The sequence below is a fragment of the Labeo rohita genome, chromosome 6, assembly GCF_022985175.1.
Source record: "Labeo rohita strain BAU-BD-2019 chromosome 6, IGBB_LRoh.1.0, whole genome shotgun sequence".
NCBI classification, from domain to species: Eukaryota; Metazoa; Chordata; class Actinopteri; order Cypriniformes; family Cyprinidae; genus Labeo; species Labeo rohita.
In genome coordinates, this window is record NC_066874.1 from 25,692,572 (window position 1) to 25,717,116 (window position 24,545).

At 34.1% G+C, this 24,545-nt stretch overlaps 2 protein-coding genes across 9 annotated transcripts; one reads left to right on the plus strand and one right to left on the minus strand.

The window, feature by feature from the left end:
* Window positions 1-220: 220 nt before the first annotated feature.
* On the minus strand, window positions 221-8,177 carry srsf3a (serine and arginine rich splicing factor 3a). Of its 8 annotated transcripts, XR_007827916.1 has the most exons (9): window positions 7,827-8,000; window positions 6,396-6,432; window positions 4,064-4,109; window positions 3,756-3,966; window positions 2,085-2,219; window positions 1,348-1,756; window positions 937-975; window positions 681-767; window positions 571-593 (listed from the first exon to the last, which is right to left on the minus strand). XR_007827916.1 is itself a non-coding variant. In XM_051111852.1 (8 exons), exons 3-8 carry the CDS (start codon window positions 4,068-4,070, stop codon window positions 566-568), a joined length of 507 nt encoding a protein of 168 aa, XP_050967809.1. In that variant the 5' UTR covers window positions 4,071-4,109; window positions 6,396-6,432; window positions 8,007-8,084; the 3' UTR covers window positions 221-565. The 8 variants fall into 8 exon arrangements, 7 of the variants coding, with proteins under 7 accessions (XP_050967809.1, XP_050967802.1, XP_050967807.1 ...); XM_051111852.1 differs by lacking the exons at window positions 1,348-1,756; window positions 7,827-8,000 and adding an exon at window positions 8,007-8,084 and having other exon boundaries at window positions 221-593; XM_051111845.1 differs by lacking the exon at window positions 1,348-1,756 and having other exon boundaries at window positions 221-593.
* A 3,905-nt stretch (window positions 8,178-12,082) lies between these two features.
* On the plus strand, window positions 12,083-23,888 carry fkbp5 (FKBP prolyl isomerase 5). The gene is made up of 11 exons (XM_051111844.1): window positions 12,083-12,303; window positions 15,069-15,201; window positions 15,604-15,748; window positions 17,019-17,161; window positions 17,912-18,026; window positions 18,135-18,291; window positions 18,405-18,495; window positions 20,153-20,236; window positions 20,534-20,719; window positions 20,811-21,050; window positions 22,742-23,888. Exons 1-11 carry the CDS (start codon window positions 12,260-12,262, stop codon window positions 22,835-22,837), a joined length of 1,434 nt encoding a protein of 477 aa, XP_050967801.1. The 5' UTR covers window positions 12,083-12,259; the 3' UTR covers window positions 22,838-23,888.
* Window positions 23,889-24,545: the final 657 nt, after the last annotated feature.

Consider the following 24,545-nt stretch of genomic DNA (forward strand, 5'->3'; position numbering starts at 1 on the left):
ATAGGTTAGTTAATTCATAAATCTATTGTTCATTACTAATTCATGTTTGTTAACAATACACTTCAAATAATGCATTAGTACATGAAGAAATAATCATAACCTATATCATAATTGCTAGTTCATGATACCTAATATTAATACATTTGATAATAAAGTGAGCTTTATAGTAACATTTGAACAGCTGATCAGTGTGAATTGTACAGAAAAGTCATACAGTGAATTCATAAGGAACTTCTTTTAATGGAAGTACAAACAAAAACGCATACAAAATTGGTTTCAAATGACCATCTAAGTCAGACATGAATTCCATTCAGAACTTTTCACTGCCCAAAGAGCATAAAATTACATTCAGCCATTCAGGCAGGATGAAACCATTGCTACCCATTAAGCACAGACATCTTAAGTAAAAAAGAATACTCAGAACACTATGGGGAAGAAACATTTTAAAAAGACTTTAGGGGGCAAAAAAAAAAAAAAAAAAAATCCATCACTGTTTCCATTCATCCTAATCTGTTGAGGAGCGCACAGACATGCTTTCTCTAACAAGGTTGGTCTTCAACATTTCTCACTTCCGACCATTGGAACGTGAACGACTGAAAAAAAAAAAAATAGACAATGTAAGCATTACCGTAAATATTTCAGCTGTGCAACTACACAACTACTCACAAGCATAAACCTACCTGCGTGATCTTGAGAAAGACCTTGAAGGTTTATAGTTTCTATCGCGAGACAAAGACCTCTCTCTTCTCCTCTCTCTGGAAAGGGACCTATAAAAGCCAAGTAAACACGGATGAATGTGTTAAAGTTACCTCATTGCTAAGGAGCTGCAAGATAAGAGAAAGTTACAGGATATATCCATAAGAAGTCATAATGCATACGTGGTTATGGTGTTGACATTAGTTGCAGAAGGGTTATAAAAACATTTAAACAACTCACCTGCTCCGACTACGACTAAAGCTCCGCCTCCTAGGTGACCTATATGCAGATGCAAGAAATACTGAGAAGTCAGGGGTCAATATGGCCAAAAGCATCACACAAGAGTCATTTTTTGTGGTAGATTCCAATCAGCCTTCTTATGAAGCCCAGTATGGGCAAATTTGTTTTTTCAAAACTACTATCTATCAAAGTGCCTGTTCCAGATTCATTTGGCAAACCTTGTGCGTTGATCAAAAATGTTTCAGTATGAAATCTACTGAAACACAGAGGGATGTAAATGAAAAAAAAAAAAAAAAATCTTTGGATATGGTCTTATACATATATTAACATAACGAAAAAAGTTATACCTCAAAACCACCAAATAAAGAAAAATCATATGTCATTAAGCGGGAGGAAAAGGCATTAACTTACTATTTTGTTTTCAACAAGCTAGTTATGATGCAGTGAAGCTGAGTGCTGGTCAGGAGGGCGTAATTTGCGGGGAGATTTTGCCAGATGGTTGCTAGATGTTAACAGCTATACAACAGTAGGTGGCTGAAGATGTCAGTTAGATGAGGACTGCTGAGGATATGTTGTCATGTAGACATTTGGGGAGGGGCATAAGACCCGTTGATTGGTTGTAAGTGTGGCGTGGTTGGTTTTGCCGATCAGGTTAACGTTGGAGGAGGTGAAGGAGCCTGAGAGAGGCATGCTCAGGAACCAATGGGCTGGTGGCCATGCTTGGATCATGTGAGCTGATTGGTGTACGCTGGTCACATGATGCTGAAAGAGGGCTAGTTGACTGACTCAGAGGTAGATGAGTAGAGGCTTGGTGATGTCTCTGAAAGGGGGGGGTGGGGTGGTCAGCTTCATTAATATAAATAGAAAAATGACATAAAACCCAAACAATGAGAAGATTCTTTGGAAATCTGTAACTACAATTCAAGTTCATGAGCAAAAACTCAATGCACTCGTTGGTTAACCAATCCAAAAGCTGCAAACTGATCAGTGCAAGGGGAAGGTTTCGAACAGCTTGGCCGAATTTATGAAAAGATGCTGGTTTTGTCAGTCTCCACACCTAGGCTCATCATTCTGCCCATAACTAAGCTTGCGGTGAAAGGGTTTTTAAGACGTCTAGTCTCGTTTCAGAGCAGAAAAAGAAACCATACCGGCGTCTAGCGGGTGGACTGCGCCGTCTATAATCATCACGTGGCCGACGATTCCAAGAAGGGGGTGGTCCTCGATATCTTGACCGCTTCTCACCACTGGACATTTCAACGCGCACTCGACAACCACACAGTGTTCTGAGGCAGACAAACATGGGGTTATAATAACAGTTTACAGAAAGAGCATATCACATTTCTAGAACATACAGTACAACCAGTGAGTAAACAAAGTAACAAATGCTGTTGTTGATGTTTTAAATAGCATATTCAACCCTAGTGTTATTTTAGCATCATTAATATACCATTACAGCTTGTTAATACTTTGAATTATATTTTAATTTTACGCTACCAGTCAAAAGTTTTTGAGGAAGGTTTTTGAGGAAAAAATTTTTTTTTTTTTAAAGAAGTCTCTTCTGCTCACCAAGCCTGCATTTTTTGATTCAAAGTATAGCAAAAACAGTACAATTTTGAAACATTTTTGCTATTTGAAATAACAGCTTTCTATTTGAATGCATTTTAAAATGTAATTTATTCCTGTGATCAAAATTACATTTTCAGCATATTACTTCATTACTTCAGTGTCATATGATCCTTCAGAAATCATATCAATATGCTGCTTTGCTGTTCAAGAAACATTTTTTATCATCAATATTTAAAACAGTTGTGTATCAAAAGATCTGAAATATCTGAAATAAAAAGCTTTTGTAACATTATACCATTCAAAATCTTGGAGTCAGTATAATTATTTTTATTATAGAAATGAATACTTTTATTTAGCTAGGATGCTTTAAATTGATCAAAAGCGATGATAAAGACATTTATAAAGTTATAAAAGAAACCTGAAAAAAAAAAAAAAAAAAATTCTTCTCGGCCATTTACAACATCATAATAATACATGTTTATTAAATGTGACTGGAGTAATGATGCTAAAAATTCTGTTTTAAAACCACAGGAATAAATTACTTTTTAAAATATATTAAAATAGAAAGCAGTTATTTTAAATAGTAAAACTATTTCAAAATGTTACTGTTTTTGCTGTACTTTGGATTAAATAAATGCAGGCTTGGTGAACAGAAGAAACTTGTTTAAAAACTGTAAAAATCATCCTGTTCAAAAAAACTGGCTGGTAGTGTATATTTTCTGTTTTTTATTTTAATTTCCTACATTTTCATTAATTTGTGTTTTGCCATTTTATTAGTTTTTGATTATTTAAAAATGCCTACTTTTTTTTGTTAATTATTTAGTGTTTAAACTGAATGAATGAGAAATTGTGCCTTAGCAATTAGCTGAAATCAGTTTACTTTTTTTTTTAGATTTCATTTTATTTCATTTCTTTTTTTTAATTTTACTTCAAGTAATGAAAATAAATTGAGTAACTCATTTCATTTCAAGTAACTATCACTGTTCTGTATTTTTAGATGTTGTATATCTATCCTACCTCTTTTATGACACTAAAAAGCTGTTGCATTTGCAACTAGATGAAATTGTGCTTTTTTTAATTAAACGAAATGACCTTAGTTTACAATAATCACCCTGATACAGCTATGGACATTATTTGGATACCTTCCATCAAACACACAAGATGCAATTCTGCAATCCTTTCCTTAATCAGGATAATCTAATCTGCAGGACAATGGCTGTTTCAGAGGACTGAATTTAAATGGATGTTCTTACCTTCCATCAAGCTCTCTCACAGCATCGGTTGCATCTCTGGGGTCCTCAAACTCCACAAAAGCAAAGCCGGGAGGATTTCTTGCCACCCATACGCTCCTCAGGGGACCATAATAGCCAAATGCTCTCTCCAGTTCAGTTTTGTTACCACTGTTGCCCAAATTACCAACATAGACCTTACAATCCAGTGGGCAGTCCCGGCTTAGGGAAGGGTCTAAAAGAGTAAAAACAGTATAGTTTCAAATATACAACTATCATAAATATACAACACTAAAATGGATCCTAGCTAGAAGACTGGAATAAAGACTTACCTCCCATGTCTTCACCAATCTCAAACTCAAATGCACACCTAAAAAGCTGCAAAAAATTTTAGCACATTAGCACAGAGACTGTGACTAGGCAAATAAACTAAACGATAGACGCCTATCAGTTGTGTAACGTTTAAAAGATGCAAATGTAACGATCAAAACTGTTACTAAGGAGGCTGAAAATGGACTTTGCAAACAATGAAAACACTAGCATGCAACACTGGATTACTCAAAGGAGTTACAAAGCTCATTTAACCCAGCTTTATAGCAACAATACAAACATACAAACGACAGTTAAACTTTGTATAATGCACCAATGTTTAACATTCAAAGTCTAATTAAACTTAACGCGAGCTGAATTGTTACTCACCAAATATAAGTACCAAGCTAACAAGCTAAGTTGAACGTTTACAGGCCTAATTACTAGACCGAGCAAGAACAGGCATATCAAATTGATTTAAACTTGCAAATTCGACAGCATTTAAAGTAACATGCACATTACACGTATATTAAATTACGGAGGTTTATTTTTCTTACCGTTAAATCTGCTTTATTTGCGTTTGCGAAATCGAAAACGCACCAATGCAGCTAAACACAGCGATGCTAACGCGCTAATAGCGACCGCAGGGCCTTACGAGCAAATCTAAATGTAAAGCACTTCCGGTTACCATCAACAACACGGACGTCGAAAGAAAAGCTCTCACGCCTAAAAATATCGGAAGTGTGTTTCTGCTCAGAAACCGCCATTACACACCTGAGACAACGATCCATGAAAGCTGCAAGTATTTTAATAGTTCACATCTTAGTGTCTAAAGAATATTTTTTACGGATAGATTCAGCACAATTATAAATAACGCAACTTAACCTTTTCGTTCCTTGTACAATGAGTTTACTTTGTCTTCTATCTCAGATCTGCTTTGCAGAATACTCAACACTGTTTTCAATAGTTGTTAACATTAACAAATTAATTATATATTTTAATTCATGGGTCGTGTGTTAAAGTTTTTACGTGTAGATATGTGCTTGTTACGTATTTTTATTTTTTATTTTCTGTAGGCCTAATATTTTACATGTACAATGTATATCAAAATCATCACAAATATTGTTTTGGAAACAATATAAATAAATAAAAACTATAGAATAAAATACAAATATATTATTTGCTAAAAATTCAAAGGAAATTATTAACATTATTTTGTATGTTACTTTTCATGACATGAGATGTAATGTCTGCAACAGACATTATAACCCATTTGATTAGCAAAATAAGGGGTCATAGAGGTGTCAGACCCTCAACAACTCATTTAGGCTTAGTCTTGGGGGCAATAGTTCAGCCTTTGTTTTGGATTAAGCAAATACCCGGGGAGTTATGTAACAGTTGCCTCGTATTTAAATAAAGAGCATTACATTGACTGGTTTTATTTTTGTCTCACTGGGCAGAACAGTATGCATGGTATGTTTACATCTACCTCACCCTTATTACTCCAAGTCTTCTGGTGTTTCGTCATTTATATTTATTGCTTGTTTCTTAAGTAATGTCTAAACAAAAAGAGCATCCTCTCAAGAAACCAATATATGTATCTTCCTCATTTTTATGTTTCATGTGTAGGCTATTTGTATGCAAGACAATGTGAGTTTGTGTTACCACACACGGCACAGAATGTTTTTTTTCCGCCCAGATTAGTACTGCACATTCTGTTCTGTTTTGCTTCCTGATGACTGGTTAGCCTCCCATGAACCCGCCCTCTCACTCTCCATAAAAGCAAGATATACATACCCACTGAAGCACACACACATTTTGTGGTTTGTGTGGCTTAATCGAAATGTTGATAAGTTACTTAGACTCACACACAATGAAGTGACAGTGATACTAAATTACATGGACTTAATGGAAAGTATATTTTAATACAATTACTGCAAAGTTCATACATCTTACAATTAGATGATATTATATTACATATATACATTTTAGTGGCACTCAAAAAAGACATAAGATATAATTATAGGAATTCTAATGTGTGTTAAAAGTTATCTTACTAGTCTAGTTTAAAAAATAAACCTGTATTGTAGGTGACAGCTCAGGTTAACTTTTATAAATCTTTGTGAAAACATTTTAACAGATTTAAGATTGCATTTTGACTTACATTGATAGACTGTTCAGATATTACATACAATTGTGATTTTTCTCATCTGATTTGTTTATAAATACTGTATTTAGCCTATAGTGCAAAACAGCAAGTGCTGACTTGCTTGTTCTTGGTTCCTGGAAATCCTATTTTTTTCCTATTAAAAATTATGTAAGAGATTGTTTAGCATGCTGCAATGTCCCTACTACCTGGCAGATCACTGGAAAAGGTGTCCTGAGATGTCCCCTGTTAAAAAACAACAACAATATGACCGTCTGAAGCTATTGCCTAGCCAGTCAGATGACTTTGAGCTGCTTTTTGCCAGACAGTTGTTTGGTTTTGGTTTTCTGACATATCTTTGGAGAATAGGATTTTTTAAGATGGAGGTTGCAGTCTATCTTAGCAAAATTTTGAAATAATTAAGCTTTTTTTAGTAATTCATTCATGCTCACCAAAGAGAATTTATAAAAAAATACAGTAAAACAGTAATATTGCAAAATTTAATTTAAATTCATAAGAACAGTCTTTTTACTTTATTTTTGAGCAAATAAAGGTTTGGTATGCATTAGAGACTTTTCTTTTAAAAACATTCAATTTTTTTTGATTAGTAGTAGTAATCCTAATATTTTTATGCATCGTTTGCAGAGTAGCACTTTTACATTCATTGAATACCCAGATGACATTTACCAAAATTTGCAATACAATAAAGCACATGGTGCAAAATTACTGTATCCTACAATGCAATGCATGTACTTGGCCTTCGATTTCCTTTGTGACAACTGAACCAGAAGCAGTATCAACTGTGACAAATCTGTGTTTTGACTAATTTCTAAACTGAACTGGCAAAATGTACTGAAAATTGTAACTAAAAGCACAAAACATCTATGTTATTTTAAAGCTCTGGACACCACTACCATTCATCATGATGAATGATATCTAAAACGTCAAATAGCATCTGTTTCGTATTATTATTTTGTAAAAATAGAAGGCAGTTTGCGTAGTTTGAGAGTTTGCAGTGCTTTATGGGAGTGGGTTGTCACTGTTGAGCTCTTTTGCCACTAATTGTATTTCTATTTCAATAACAACACATTTGTGAATTATGTGTTATACAGTTATTCACTGGAAATATAAACAAAAGCAAATAAACATTTTAAATAAAGTTGAAATCACATTAGTGCCTTCTACACAAAGATGTATCAATGCTTAATCTCCCAGTTTATGGTAAGTCTGTTTATATGGTTAGATTAAAAAGCTGTAAGTTTATATAGAAAATTAATGGGATTTTTTAGTTCCTGAACCCTTCTTTTAGGCTGTATAGTCACCTGTACGACTCGCACTAAGAAGACAAGACACGTTGTCATGACAACGTCAAAAGATGCATAATTTAATTCACATGGAATCAAAGTAACAAAAAAATAATAAAAAAAGAACCGCATGCATAAAATGTCAATTTTTTTTTTAACAACTCGACACTACTTCCGTTAGGACATGCATTTTTTTACCAGTTCTTTTTTTTTATCCACACTCTCAATGAAACACATCGCGTTTCTGAGTTATAGCCTACAATTTCCTGTTATTGGCGACAAATACATGTGGTTCCTTAGAATGCTGGTATATAGAAGCTTATAACAGACCATTACCTCTCGCTTTTTCTTTTGCCAAAAAGCAGGTCCGTGCATTCAGGCGAATAAAGACACTGACACATGCCATGTTAATTCCACTTCCCAGACGTTTGTATTAAATGTACTTAAGCTGCAGGCTAAAAGCAGACGACGCGTGTGCGCAAGACCAGGTTTATCAAGTTCAGTACCACTTCTTACCTCCGTTGCGCCGATGAGTCAGTCAACAGAGTCTCCTCTACACGTGCCACTTGTGAACTAGAACATTTAGTTCTTGACGCGAGGACCTATTGATCTGAGAATCCGGTGGAAAAGCGGGCAGGATTATTCTCTTGACTGTTACCAAAAAATCGACATTATTTGGCGACAAGGTGATACTCCTAATCACTCCTTATTGCATGCTATTCCTTACAGTCGTTTCCATCCACAACCCTCGTCCTATGTGAAAATATGTTGTTTAATGTTGACAATCGGATACTATTGCGAATGAATTGCTAAATGAACTTGGAACGTTGTACGGTATGGACTATTGTCTACATAATTTGTAGCTAGATTATATGACATAATATTTTTTTTTGCATCACAGGATTATTCATATCCTCTCTAAACATCTGTTAATGGTTGATTAATTATTTGGCTGTAGAAAATCAGTGTGTCCGTTCAGGAAGGCGTGTAAAAATTGTAGTTATGTTGAGGTACGAACACTGACAAAATTTTGCTCAATTAAAAGGATCTGTTACAAAACTAGTCCGTTTAAAACAGGTAAGGCCCTAGAACACATCAGATCTGAAACCAGTATCCTAAAACCTGTTACTTGACATATTTGAAATATTTCTAAAACGGTGATGTGCAGTTGATGCAAAAGTGCATATAAGTGCATATGAAGAGTTCAGATGCAAAACCAGTTAAATCCATCTGGCGTATTTCTTTAAAATTAGCATTTCTTTCTGGCTACTTTGTATAGGTTTCTATGTAAGTACTGGTAATTCTGATTGGGCTGAGGCTGGAATTTAGCAAGTTTGAAGTAAAAGTATTTGATGGAGGTATAATATGTGTTGAGAGCATTCACTCAGTATCATTATCTCATTTTTGACCAAGATGGCTTTTAGCTGGTTTTGCATCTGAACTCTTCATATGTTTGTGTGTGCAGAACACTGTGTACATATTTTTGACGCAGTAGGTAAACATCACTAAATTGTGGTCTCTGATATTAGTCACAATCTGACATGCTAATTTAACTAATTTAAATCTCACATACTAAATAGGATTTATAATATGCAAATTAGGAAGCATCCAATATTTCACCTATGCTTAAAATTAAAATTTGGTTATTGCAATGATAGGAATCAGGTGACAGTTTATGATGGTATATTACTATTCATTACTTGCTTTGTATATGCTTTTTCTTTTTTAATTCCTCAGTGGTTAATAAACCACAAGCCACAGATGTTCCTGATAAATCTAAACCTTAACTTAAAATATTTCTTAATGAGGTGCATTTATTCACATACTTTACAACCCTCTTGTAAGTAAAGCTATAACAGTTCATGACTTTTTCTGTACGAAATAACAATACCAGTGATTCACATGTATTTTATTCAAGCAACTGTTTATGATCCATACTGAAAAAAGTCTAGATTAATAAATGTTCACATTTAAAGAGTGTAAGTTTCTTTTTAATGATTTTGGCCTGTTCACCCTTTGACGGAAGAATACCTTAGTCATATTCTGAATGTCATCACCACAAAGCCTTTATTAAAGAATAATGTCATTTCTTTCACAACAGATGTCTGTAAATTAAAAACACAACCACAAGTGTTTTTATTTCTCTACATCTACGCATCAGAATCGTAAGAAAAAAATACTCTGCTAGATCATATACATAATATGATCACAAAACACGAACAGGGAAAAGGTCAAACAAGTTTACATGGCGTGTCCCCTCATGGACCTTGTTGGCAGTGACATATTGCTCTGAATCCTTATCCTTAAATGCCCCCCCACTTGTTTGCTTGGGCCATCCACACTGAGCAGTTTCACATTATAAGCTCTGTCTGCTGCTAAGATACCAAACTGAGGCAGCATTTTGTTCTAGTCTCTTCCATGCTTGAGTACTTCTCTGTCCTGCCTAGATAATCCTGGAAAAGATGCAGGCCTGTTGACTTCATATTAAAGAAATACATTTTCAATTCATTACATTTTGGGTGCATTTTAAAATGTTTGCATACTATTACATATTTTAAAATTACAAATCAATCAAATGAATGAACTAAATAGCATTTCTCTGGGTGATCATATATCTCTGATACATTTAATGTGCACAGAATCTTTAATTACTTGAACCTCTTAAACAGAGCTCATCTGTTCTGGCAATCACGTCATGTTCCTGGATTAACTATCCATCTGAAATGATTTTCTAAAAAAGTCAGGCTTGAAAAGGGAAATCAATCCCTTTAAATCCTGACAATCATGTATGCCACCTATTGTGTTCCTGCTGACACCTCTTGTTGCTCTAGTGAATGTGTCGGGAACATTTTGTAACAGTTCCAGTCTATAGAGGCTCTTGACGCAGGTAACGTGTTGCCAGTGCTGATGTTATTCAATATTTGGCAGGCTAACTTGAAAGGCTGGGTTTGATTTCAACATATCCTCTTAATATGGAACTATTCTGTTCCTATATTCTGTTCCTAAATGTTCATATATCATATTAAAAAATAATTTATTGCTTTAATGCTTTATTGTTTTATATAGCTTTAAATGACAAGTTTTAGAAATTTCAAACATGTTAAAAAGAAAAAAAAAAATACTAAGTAATTTGTTTTGGTTTTAACTGAAAAAGAATATAAAAACTATGGATTTAATGGACAATAAACATAATTTTACTGTAAAATACTATATAACATGTATGGAAGCTAAAACTATTAGCATATGATTTATAGTAAACTTTATTACATGCAACATTTACATGACAGTTCGACAGTAGTACAGTAACAATACAGCAACACTGTAAAAAATATTCCATAAAATGTGTGGTAAAAAACTGGCAGCTGTGGTTGCCAGAATTTGACCCTAAAAACACAGTAGCAACATTTTAGGTTTTACGAATTTAATTTAAATTTATATTTAAATACCATAACTTCATTAACTGGTATAGTGCTAATATACCAACCTACTGAAGTACTTAAGTCTGTGTAGCTCCTTTGTAATACACTGACGAAAAAGTCACACAATGAACCAAAGGCCATCACAAGCAGCTTTTTTTAAATACTAACATATATAGAACGTGCAGAGTGTCATTCACAACACTAAACACCATCACGACAACACAGATGCACCTGAAATAATGCAATAAACATTAATTTAACAACATTACATTTAACATACAACCCTAATGTACACAACCGATAAGAAAAAACTAAGAGGAATGTTTTTTACCAGAAAACGCCAAATTTTAAATGGAACAGAGTGAGTTCTGGGAATGCATTATTTTTCACTTACAAAAAAACAGTATGCTACCATAAAATTACATGTCTAATAGGTTTTTACTGTAGCATTTTTATCATTAAAATCACGGTAATTTGTTACAGTATATTGTTAAAATGACAGGAAAAGAACATTTACAGAGGTCCCTGCATGAGAAGTTACATTTGATAATGTTAAATGAAATAATAAAGTTTCTAATGATTTATAACTTGTTATATATATGTGTGTGTACATGTATGTCGTTTCATTAATGTTTTTTATTTTAGTGTCATTTATCACCCCGATGGTGTTTTGTGTAGTCTGCTCATGGTTATTAAGCATGAATCATGATAAATGGAAATCATTAGTTTTCATTTCATCACCTGTTTTATGACGGTGGTTATGCAATCCAAAAATACCATCCAAACGTCTACCGTAAATTTCTTTCAGCTGTCAGTTTTACGGCTACGATTTTACCGACATGTTTTTTTTTTCACGAATGCAATGCATTCTGTCATTTCGAACGTTTTTAAACGCAATTTGTTTAATTTTGTTGTTCTTCCCGCGTATCGCTGTGCTCTGACTGTGTGGTTGTACGTGCTGTTCCCAACTTGAGCTGTTCAGTCAGCACACAACGGGTTACGGGTCAGGGTGTCTACTAGGACACTGTGTTCTCATCAGCGCGAGCTACAGTACAGCCGGAACATTGTGTTACTTTGTGGACAGTTTCCAAGGCCTGCCCTTAATTTTTACACTACACTGCCCTCCCCCCGCGTTTACTCCTCCTCCTTTAGTCTCATTTCATTTTCCCCGTCCAAATGTCTCGTAGAGGCGTATCGTGTTGATGATTATTAGTGTGGAGAAGTGTAAAATACTGCCGGTAGAACATCTAGTACTCTGGCGCTGAGAGGGCGGGCTCATTCCCGTTTAAGCCGCTAGGCACAGGTTGTATTCGCCGGTAAGACAAACTGAAGTTGCATACGGACGGATATATGGTCAAACACATGAGAGGAACGAGCAACAAAAGGGAAATATTGTAAGTCTTTATTTAAAGCTTGTTTTCATTCTTCATCCATCATATAACATACCTTTTATACTTAAAACCGCTTTCTAAATATGCTCACTACTACAGAAAAAAGCGTGTTTTCTCATGGTGCTGTGCTTTACCTCAAAAATCAATCAAGTAAAACAGCGGGCTCAAATTAATTACACACGTCATGTAACAATTACTTTGCCCATTCTGTGCAAATAATGAGCCACTTGTCTAAAATGCGAGCTTATACATTAATTAAAATAAAAGGATAAATACTAACGTTGGAAAGAAAACTGTAGCTGTAATCTTATTTGCATATTGCTGTGTTTCATAGCCTGTAGCTGTTGTTTAAAATGTATGGAGGATTGTACGAAACTGAGAGGACGTGAAGTACCCCTTTAATTATGATGCTAGAGAACTCCTTGAAATTATATTCAATTAAATTGACCTTTTATATTACATTGTATATTCCTTTATAATGTATACACACTTTCACAGATTATCTTTCTTATTAAACCTTAAGGACAGATGTTCTTGGTGTTTATGGTGTAGAAATGAGAAATATGCTTATGGATTGCAAATGTGTTTTCTCTTTTATTTTAATTTTGAGATGCTGAGAATTTTCCTAAATTTGTAAATGTCATTTCATGTCCCCAAATAACCCTTATCCTGACGAGATGCGGCTGAGAACTTGGTTACACTGACCAGCTTCCTCAAGCATATATATAGATTATAATTCATATTTTACTGTAAATGTCAAGTGGATGGTCTATAAGTTCATAAGGAAATAAAATTCCTTTTAGTTAGTATGTAATCCATATTCAGGTCTGGGAGTATCAAATATGATAATTTAAGAATCAGCCATTGAAATGATACTGAATACTGGGACCAGATGCATCCCCTTGACTGTCTACGTGATCACACCCTTGATTTCAATGTCAGAGATGTTTTTTGAGAGTTGCGAAAGCATCAGTGTCTACGGATAATTTAATTTTGATGTTTAGGACAGCTTGTATGCCATTAATATAGAAAGAGACTGAATGTCTGACAAGGTGATTAAGTAGGAATCCGTATGAGTATGTGTTGTGTTTAACTGTGGACGGTATGTTCAAGGATGGAATGAGTCAACTGTCTCTGAACGCTCTTCTTTGTAACAGGAATGCCTGTTGCAATCTCACCACACTGCGGACATTTGAGACGGAGCTCCAATAAGGGCTTAGAAAAGTCACACCACCTTTAAATGAGTCGATCACTTGAGAGAAAGACTTACGGACAGTTGGCTGGAAAGGCATGAATAGATAACCAGGCTTTGAGACAAACACAGGTAGACAAACAGACAAAGACAGACTGGTCGGTAGTGGGACAGACCAGTTTAAGTGGATGATATAGACAAAGGAGTTATTAGATGAGTGGTTAATGATTAAAATGAGTGAAAATTGAGCAACAAATGGTGAAGTACACACCAAAATCAGGCTTTTTACACAAGTGTACATCATCTTTATGTCTTACGACTGATTTTTAAGGAACTTTATAATGTTTAATTCCGAGAAACCTTTTAGAAGCACTCAGCTGTTAAAAAATGTTTTGGGTGATTCATTTACTTAGCCCAGGGTCAGATTTTTTTTTGTTAAATGAAAAAAAAGGCAACAAAAACAGAAAAGTTTTACTTTTGGAACAGTAAGATGTTTAACAAAATTTGAATGCTATTTCTGCATCCATTACAGTGATAAGGCCGTTGCAATTGTATCTGTGTCTCTTTTTGACTTACATCCACCTCCTTCATCTAAGGTTTCAGAATTAATCGTGCTCAAAGAACGATACGTTTCCACAGCAATGATGTTAGAGCCAGGATGGTAGCAGACTATTTCTGTAGATGCGTCTTCTGTGAGTCAAATAGCCCAGACTGTTAATTTTCACTGTGCCACATTCCTATTCCAAGTCATAAGCTCTAAATTGATATGGGTGAATATTTGTATGAATAAATATATATTCAGTCCTAAAATATGTTAGTTATACACGTTGATCAGTTTGGCACAGAGCAGGTCTAGAAAAAAAGACTTGGACATTTTCATTGTTGTCTTTATTTAGGTATGTGCTACTCTATCTGCTTTTATTTGTTGAACTTTCCTTGAAATTGATTTGCTTCTTGTAACCTTCAGTGTTTGTGTGTAGATAAAAATGAAGGTCTTTGATTGAGAGCCTTGAGTCATTGTAGTATCTCGCCGCCTAAAGTAAAGTGGACTGGACTGAATGTTCCCTTCTCCGTTCTGTTTTGTTCCCGTGTCTTTTTTACTAGGTTTACTGACATAAATCTCACAAGACATCCTTCTAGAATCTGAATATGTGCCAGGAACTCTGAATAAAAGGAACATAGTGTTCCGCCACACACGTTCGCAAGCTTCAGTGTACATTTAAATAAAAATACCCTAAAACTCTAGACCCGTATGTTTCTGCACGCACACACACATAGACGGGTAAAAATTAACAATTTTTCTAGGAACAAAAACAAAACAATTAAGGCAATCCTGTGTGAAAAATGACACAAACACACAGATACGTGCATATGCGCAGCCTCGCATTTCTGAGCTCGTTCTTTTGTGAGAAAAGAAAATAATGACTACATTTGAGGCTTCATAACTTTAAAGATTTGATAATAAAGAAAAAACATGTCAGCATCTCAAAGCTGTATTTGCATTTATCTAAAGATAGCAGTGCCTTATTATATATGGCTAAAATTAGAAGGAAAATGTTGTATGTTTGTTTTTCAGGGGAACACGGGTATGTATGAGTGGTGAGATGTCATCTTTAGAGGATATCTTTTCCACTAACCAGTGCCCAACTGCTGTCTTTGCCTCCCAAGGCACTGATGTCACTCCAAAAGGTGACCGCGGAGTATGTAAGGTAATCCATTCATTAGTAACTCTATATCACAGTTGTTAGTTTACAGGTACTGTATTTTTTTCTGTGGTCATGAATGATACAGTGGGTCCAAAAGTGTACAACCACTAGTGAAAGCCCTTCTGTTTTATATTTTTTTAAAGTAAATATACATTTTTTTCTTTAAAAATCACAAAAGAACTTAAAAACAAAAGGCATTTCAGCATCCACTTGTTTATGTATGTTTGTGCTGTTGATTCGAGAAGCATATTGCTTTATTGAAGTGGACTTGTGAGAGTTTGTGAAAACTTGATGTAAACCAGTGGATTTTGTTTCACAATCAGTATGATCTGGTGTTTATTTAAAATAAAAATGAGGTTGTGTAAGGATGGATTGTTAACTTTTTTCTCCTCTGCGTCTCTAAAGATTGTGAAACAGCATGGTGTGGAGGGGCAAAAGCCGATGACTGGGGACAGGGTGTTTGTCCACTACACTGGCAGACTCCTAAATGGCAAGAAGTTCGACTCCAGTCTAGATCGCAAAGAGCCTTTTGTTTTCAACGTGGGAAAAGGTAATAGATTTCATAGATTTGATCTGTATATATTGTTTTGTATTTGCAGCATCTTTGATGAAACAAATCCAGTGTGACAAATGGATAAGCAGATAGATAATTTTATGTGCTATGCTTTTATATACATAATTTTCATATTCATTAATCTTAATATGGCCCGCGATGCACTGTGTAATTATTTGGCTCAACTCGATTCGGTTGTGGACGGTGGTTCCACGCACTGGGTTTTTGATGGATTTGCTTAAGCTTAAATTAAACTGCCAGCTCTACTTAAATAACTTGTTTGGTAGAAAACTGTACTGAACTGAGTAAACCCTAATAAAATTAGACGTTAGTCACTTCAACCCTCTTGTGGTTAACTGCTAGGTAGCAATAGTGCAGTAATTGCTTTTTCAGTGAAGCGACATGCATCATACTCTTCATGTAAGCATCCACATTTTGAGTAGAACTCCTCTCCACGTAAGAGAAACTCTTCTAAATATCAACATTAAAGGATATGAAACATTTTTTCCTCTCAAAAGCACTTTTAACATTTACCCGTCAGGTCCTATGCAAAGCATGCTAGGAACTAGAACCCTCTATGCGGTTTTAGCAAGGAAACTTTAAATTAATAATGATAAAATTCAGATTGAGAATTGTGTTTACAAGTTCATTTTGATTATGTAAATTGAGAAAGTTGCAAATCAAATTTTGTTTTATTTTAAAAATCTGTAATAGATGACAAGTTAATTTAAAAAGAAGAAAAATCGAATCATAGTTCTTATTGTATTTGAGCTGCACATGCAAGTCGTTTATATTATACTGACTTGTCTTTGATGTTTAGGATGCAACTCAATTAAAAGTGTCTGTTAAATGGAATGATTACATAACCTGTCAATTTCTCATATAACAGCAAGGCTGAAATTCCAGTTTAATGACATTTGCGGTTGCATTTAAAAAGGGGTGTAATTGCTAGTGTTGTTTAGACATGTGGTGCCTCCCTTATTATCTGCTGTTTCATTTTCAAAGAAACAATTTGTATTTAGTCCTAAAGGGTATTAACACAAATGATTAACTAAATAGGCCGCAAACTAAAGTTTTTATTCAGTTTTCGAAATATAAATGTTTTTGAGGAATACGTGGATTATGAAGTTTTATTAAAATGATTTTTTATTTGTAATAAGTAATATATTTGCATATTAGACAATACAACAAGTATACTTTTACTTATATTTTTCTTAGAATGGCAAAGCATTGAATTTATAAAGTACTGTCTGGTTGATTCACACAGGTCAGGTCATCAAGGCGTGGGACATTGGCATATGTTCCATGCAGAAAGGAGAGGTGTGCTTGTTGCTTTGTAAGCCTGAATACGCGTACGGTTTAGCTGGCAGCCCCCCAAAGGTTCCTCCCAATGCCACACTTGTGTTTGAGGTAGGAACATCACTTAGATAACATACACATTAGGTAACCCACACATTTGTGAATAAATTTTAAAAATACATGTGACCCTGGATCACAAAACCAGTCATGAGGGTCGTTTTTTCAAAATTGAGATGTATACATCATATGAAAGCTAGATAAATAAGCTTTTAATTGATGTATGATTTGTTAGGATACTGATTTTTAAATACAACTATTTAAAAATCAGGAATCTGAGGGTTCAAAAAAATCTAAAATATTGAGAAAATCGCCTTTAAAGTTCTTCAAATAATGTTCTTAACAGTGTATATTGCTAATCAAAAATTAAGTTTTCATACATTTACAGTAGGAATTTTACAAAATATCTTCATGGAACGTGATCTTTACTTAATTTCCTAATGATTTTTGCCATAAAAGAAAAATCAATAATTTTGGCCCATACAATGTATCTTGGCTATTGCTACAAATAAATCCCAGCGACTTAAGACTGGTTTTGTGGTCCAGGGTCACATATTTGTTTTGTAGAGAAGGCATTATTGGTGTTTCTTCAACCATGGAGACTTTTGACACTTTCTGTGGATGTTTATTTTTATATGTAGTTTTAATAATAAAAAGTATACATAGAGACCTAAAAGGCTCAGAAACTGTTAAAACTGTCTCTCCGTGGTGTATAAAATGCTAGACCCAGAACACAAAAAAGCCTCTTCTGTTATAAGCTTGTTATCTTTAAAAGTACAAATGGTTCTGGCTTCCCACAATTAGATTGAGCTGCTGAGCTTCAAAGGGGAGGAACTTACGGAAGATGGTGGGATTGTGAGGAGAATAAAGGTCAAAGGCGAAGGCTATAACAATCCTAATGAAGGGTCCACAGTACATGGTACGTCTTGGGAATTTTTAATGTGGTTGTTATTCATTAATAATGCATTCACATGATCTCTGCCCCTTTTGGATATACTATTAATGCTGTCTGGTTTCTGTTCCTAAGTACATTTGGAGGGGTGGTGTGGAGATCGGTTATTTGATTCTCGAGATGTCACCTTTGTGGTGGGCGAATCAGAAGACGTGGGTGTGCCTTTAGGAGTGGACAGGGCCATGGAGAAAATCCAAAAGGGGGAATGTTGTTTATTATATCTGAAGGCCAAGTAAGATTTGCTTTTTAATAGTTGCTGTATTAACTATATATTGCTCAGTAAGGATTAATAATATAATATAATATAACCAACTCCATCTTACTCTGTCTTTGTTATGCTTTCAGGTATGGTTATGGTAAAGAGGGTAAAAAAGAATATGACATTGGATCAAATGCAGAACTACTATATGAAGTAACACTGAAAGACTTTGAAAAGGTGAGAAATGTAATTTTTCATCCAAAAGCTTTCTGTTCGGAATACAGTGGGGTCCACTAGCAATACTTGATACAATTTACTGCCATTATATATAGCATCCATTATTTTTTCCATTACAAGTTATATTGTATTACACGTTCATTGAACATCTGACTTTTTGTACAAAGGAGCACGCACAGTCCATGTCAGATTAGATTATTTTATTAGCAACCAACAAATTGAATACTTTCAAATCCCATTTTCAGGGTTTCAGTGTGTTCTTAGAACTGTGTATACATGTGTATACATAGATGTGTACATAGACACAAACACGCACACACGCACACACACACACACAAACAACTTTCTGGGTAGTTTTATTTAACTCAGCTATTGTATAATTACTGTATTTCTTGCTTAAATTGAACCCAAAATTAACATTTATTAACATTTATTAATATTCATTAATATGTTCAATAAATGAACATTTATTAATAAAGTTAATAAATAGCATCATTTAAATTGCTTATTAATAAATGTTTATTGATGATGCCTCTAGTAATTATGTGACTGATTTTTAATTTACATCCTATTTTGAGGTGTTAATTTTAAGATAGCCATATAGTATTTTTTAAACAATAGTTGAGTTAAATAAAACTACCCAGAAAGTTTGGTTAAACATTTAACGCTGGGGCAAAACAACCCGGTCGCTGGGTTTGTCCATATTTTACACAGTGCTGGGTTGTTTTTAACCCATCATTTTTTTGTGTATACACACTGCCGTTCAAAAGTTTAATGTTTTATTAAAGAAGACTTTTCTGCTTATCAAGGCTGTTTTTATTTGATTAAAAATACAGAAAAAACAGTAATATTGTGAACTATTATTGCAATTTAAAATAGTGTTTTTTATTTTTAATATACTTTAAAATACAATTTATTCTTGTGATGCAAAGCTGAATTTTTTTTTATCACACTCAGTCTTCAGTGTCAAATGATCCTTCACAAATCATTGTAATATGCTGATTTATAATTGATATTGGAAACAGATGTGCTGCTTAATTTTTTCTTTTTGGAACCTGTGATACTTTTTTCAGGATTCAGGAGAAAAAAAGTGATAGTAAAGACTTTTTTATTTATCAAAGAGTTCTAAAAAAAGTATCACAGGTTCCAAAAAATATCAAGCAGCACTACATTGATAATAAGTAAGCATATTAGAATGATTAGAATGATAGAAGGATCATGTGACACTAATGGCTGATAAATATTCAGGTTGCATCATGGAAATAAATTGTATTTTAGAGTAAATTAATAAAGAAAATGTTATTTTAAATTGCAATAATGGTTTCGTAAGAGACTTCTTTAAAAAACAGAGAAAATCGTACTGATCCCAAACTTTTGAACAGCAGTGTGTATACACACACACACACACACACACACACACACACGCACACATTGTTTATTGTTACAATGTTTTATTATATTGTTATTATATTGTTTTGTTATGTTAATATGGAATTTAATAAGCAGGGTTAAAATACGTTCTCAAACAAATATGTCCTTTAAGGGTAGTTAAAAATATAGATAAACAGAATATAGTTAAAGTGCGCCCTCTACTGGTCATACAGAGAATTAAAAGAAAATCTAGAATACCTAACAATTCCTAATATTGTTTCCCTAGGCCAAAGATTCCTGGGAAATGGACCTTAACGAGAAACTGGAATGTGCTGTTTTAGTCAAACAAAAAGGGACGCAGTATTTCAAGGTTGGCTTCCTTTTTGTCTTTTGTTTTGAGTCACTACTGAGCTTGCCTACTAAGTTGCTTTTTATTTTATTGTAGACTAGCATTTTGCATTTTGTGTTTGCTTTTGTAATAATGAATATATAAAACTAATAATAACAGTTATTAGTAATATTAATAATAATTTTACTATAAATGTTTCTATTTTTATTCTATTGGATATTGAATATTTTTTAACTCGAGTTCAGATGCCTCCTACGATCGTCTTGTTTTTGCAGCAGTCAGGTAATTGACAGCCTTCTTTATACTATATGCTTTCAGGCTGGACGGTACAACTATGCTGTAATTCAGTATCAGCGGATTGTAAACTGGTTAGAGATGGAGTGTGCTGCAGGAAAGGAGCAGCAACAAGCCATCCAGGCCTTCCTATTAGTGGCCCATCTGAATCTTGCCCTGTGCTTTCTGCGATTGCGCGAGTACTCTCAAACAGTGGAGAACTGCAACAAGGTAGATTCAGATAGCAGTGAACAAAATATAACCTAGTATGTGCTTTAAAGCTATTTTTTCTTACTGTGTCATACTGATTGTCATTTGCTAGGTTATGGAGCTGGACCCAGAAAATGAGAAAGCTCTGTATCGACGAGGTGAAGCACGTCTGTTGCGCAATGAGTTCAGCATGGCTTTGATGGACTTCAAGCAAGTTTTGCAAGTTAACTCCTTCAACCGTGCTGCCCGCAGCCAGATCGCCATCTGTCAGCGCAAGATTCGTGAGCACCATGAGCGTGACAAGAAGATCTATGCAAACATGTTCCAGAGGTTTGCTGAACACGATGCTAAGGTATGCCAACTATCACACTGGCCAGACAGAAAAGTTTCTTGACAATTTCACCCCTTTTAGGAATGCAGCATTAGGAAGTCCTTAATTCTTTACTTGAATAAACAAAGCCCTTGGTTGTACTCAACAAATCTAACCACATTCAAAAACACTAATACAGATGAGGCTCAGACATAATCTAAAGCTTATTGACATTTTGACCTACAGTATTGGTCAGGTTAACAAATACTATCAAATGTAATTTTTTTTTGTGTTTAATTAAAGTGATATTACATTTTTCAAAAATGCAAATTCAGCCATGTCTTTTGCATACAATGAAAATAATTATATCCAAAAATGACAAAAAAGCATCTTTAAAACAAATTAAATTAAGTCAGTGAATTTCTTTGGTATATTTAAAGTCTTCTGAAGCTGATGTTTGCGCAAGGAACTAAAATTTAAATTTTTACTAAGAATCTTCCCTTTTTGCTCGCTCTTCCTGTATAAAAATGTAATATATAACATAAGGTAACAGTAATTATATGTAGGTTTATAACATACAATCCCCATAGTAAAATTTGTATGTGTACATATAATTATGTTAATAAAATAAATATGAGTTTTTATATGGGATCATACAAAATGCATGTTATTTTTTATTTAGTACTGACCTGAAAAAGATATTTCACATAAAAGACGTTTACATATAGTCCACAAGAGAAAATAATAAAAACTTTTGAACAGAACGAAGATGTGTACATTTTTCTTATTTTGCCTAAATATCATACTTTTTTATTTAGTACTGCCCTTCAGAGGCTACAAATGATACTTAGATGTTTCGCATGGACAAAATAAGTAAAATTTACCCTGATCTTCAAATTCAGAAAGTTTTCACCCCCCGGCTCTTAATGCATCGTGTTTTCTTCTGGAGCATCAGTGAGGATTTGAACCTTCTGTAATAGTTGCATATGAGTCCCTCAATTTTCCTCAGTGTGAAAAGATGGATCTTCTGAAGAACAGCAGGCAGTTTAACTGTTCAGGACAAACACGGGCTCATGAACAACTATCACTAAACAAAAAATACACAGTTTTGGATTATTCAGGTAACAACACAGTGTTAAGAATCAAGGGGATGTAAACTTTTGAACCGGGTCATTTTAATAAATTCAGCTATTATTTTCTTTTGTGGACTATATGTAGACATCTTTTATATGAAATATCAAGTCAGTACTAAATGAAAAATAACATGCATTTTGTATGATCCCTCTTATTTTGGTAAAATAATTAACATTTTGAATGATTCTGAAAGGGGGGTGTAAACTTTTGACCTCAACTGTATATATTATAGAACAGTAGAACAATATATATTTATATATGCAACTTTATTAAAACAATTTAAATTAGTGGTTCTCGACTTTTTTGACTCGAAAACACCTAATATATAGTAAGAAAAATGTTGAATATATTAAATTAACTACAATTCATTTTTGTGATTCCAGCAGTTGTTCTGTATTCCACAACTTTTTGTTCTTCAGTTAAAAAATTGGGAGGGTAAATTAAACTAAAGCATTTTAATTTAGAGGTTAAATCTAGGTTCGATTATTTTAATATTTTTGGGCAAACTATCCTTTTAATAATTGATATCTTGACTGTTTTAACCACTCTGAAAACACTTAGTTTCAGCATTTAAAAATGAATGTTGTTTCTGTTTGTAGGTGGGCCGATTAAAAAGGAAAAAAGAAGAGAGTGGGATTTCAGATCAGAATAAGCAAGGACTAAAGAGACAACGTCTCAGTCAGGATGGCTCCTAAAACTCCAGACGCTATTCAGGAGGCCCAAACATGGAGGTCAGGCTGTGGGGATGGCTGGTTCATCCTGGAGTCCGTCGTGAGAGAGGCAACGGTTAGAGGCATGGATGAGCCCTCTATACACCTTGACCTCGGACCTCATTATGTCTCAGACTGAAAGCAAATTCTGGGAAAGAATCGCATAACGGTTTATAGGCGTTGAGGAGCTTCAGACCTTATTGACATTCCTACAATGAGAAAAAAACAACAAAAACCAAAGCGCACAATTCTACGACCACCTGTAAACCTGTACGGTGCACGCCTCGGCTATCACAAAGGCATTCATCCGCTGCATTAATGCAAAAGCATTAAAGACTTGATACAACCTAGTACCTTACCATGTACTGTACAGTATTCAGTGTAACTGCATTGACTTAACTGCATAATCAGATTAGGAGTTTGCAGTGAAGGGGTATGTACTGGGGGCTTGATGTTTTTTGTACTATATTTGTATAAGTGTGTATGATATTTAGATTCAAGTGACCATAGTGGGTAGCTGGACCTAAAAGTGCAATCCTCCCTTTGGGAAAAAACCTATTTTGCGACTCTGCCCGCTGTATTCTTTTAAGGAGTCGCGGCAGGCCCACATTCACACGCTTTTGATACTTTTGAAACACTTGTGCATGCTTCTTTACCACATCCTGCGAACGTCCTCGATTTGGGACGCCGTTTTAAAATATCTGCAGGTTAGTTTCAACCTGGAACCCGGTAGATATACTTGACTGAAGTTCAATAGCTATATTTTTGAGCTGAGTTTCCATTACAGTTTAAAGCTCAAATGCTTTTTAGACAAATCTTTTGACAAGATAGGAATATTTCAAGTAACTGTTCTCTTAAAACCCACTTGTTTATTTGATCAAATACTAACTAGTGTGGTTTGCATGTTTTTCAGCATGTTCCCCACGTTTCAGACAGTTTTAATAATATTAATAATAAACAGTTTGTTAACTTTTTTCTGTTTACAGTTTGATGCATTACAGCAGGCCTGTCAATAAATTCAAAGAAAACTGTTCAACTGTCATGTTTTTGTAATTATTTGTACTCAGTGTCTTTAGACATTTACACACTCAGTAGAAGTCTATGAACATGCTTTTCAGAAATGTTGTATGTACACAACTGTTTGAAAATTGTACAGTTTTAATTAATACTTTATTTACAAGGACAAACACTACCAATCAAAAGTTTTTGAACAGTTTTAATATTCTTTTAAAGAAGTCTCTTTCGCTCACCAAGCCTGCATTTATGTGATCCGAAGTACAACAAAAGCAGTAACATTTTGAAATATTTGTACTTATTTAAAATATCTGTTTTCTATTTGAATATATTTTAATTTTTTTCCTGTGATCAAAGCTACATTTTCAGCATCATTACTTCAGTCACATGATCCTTTGGAAATCATTATAATATGCTGATTTGCTGTTCAAGAAACTTTATTATTATTATTATTGTTATTATTAATATTTAAAAACAACTGAGTTAATTTATTTCAGGATTCTTCCATAGAAAGATCCAAATATCATCATTTATCTGAAATAAAAAGCTTTTGTAACATTATACTTTTTTTAAAAAAGAAATTATAGATATTAATACTTTTATTTAGCAAGGATGCTTTAAATGGATCAAAAACTGAGGATAAAGACATTTATCATGTTACAAAAGACTTATGTTTCAG

Bases quoted from the DNA above. Each gene is read 5' to 3' on its own strand.
- srsf3a (XM_051111845.1), bottom strand. From the start codon at position 7,891: ATGTGTCAGTGTCTTTATTCGCCTGAATGCACGGACCTGCTTTTTGGC. The intron at 976-2,084 runs GTATGGTTTCTT...ATCTGCATATAG, and splicing joins AGTCCACCCGCTAGACGCCG to GTCACCTAGGAGGCGGAGCT. The intron at 768-936 runs GTGAGTTGTTTA...TGGCTTTTATAG, and splicing joins TTTAGTCGTAGTCGGAGCAG to GTCCCTTTCCAGAGAGAGGA.
- fkbp5 (XM_051111844.1), top strand. From the start codon at position 12,260: ATGGTCAAACACATGAGAGGAACGAGCAACAAAAGGGAAATATT. The intron at 18,027-18,134 runs GTACGTCTTGGG...TCTGTTCCTAAG, and splicing joins TGAAGGGTCCACAGTACATG to TACATTTGGAGGGGTGGTGT. The intron at 21,051-22,741 runs GTATGCCAACTA...TTCTGTTTGTAG, and splicing joins TTGCTGAACACGATGCTAAG to GTGGGCCGATTAAAAAGGAA.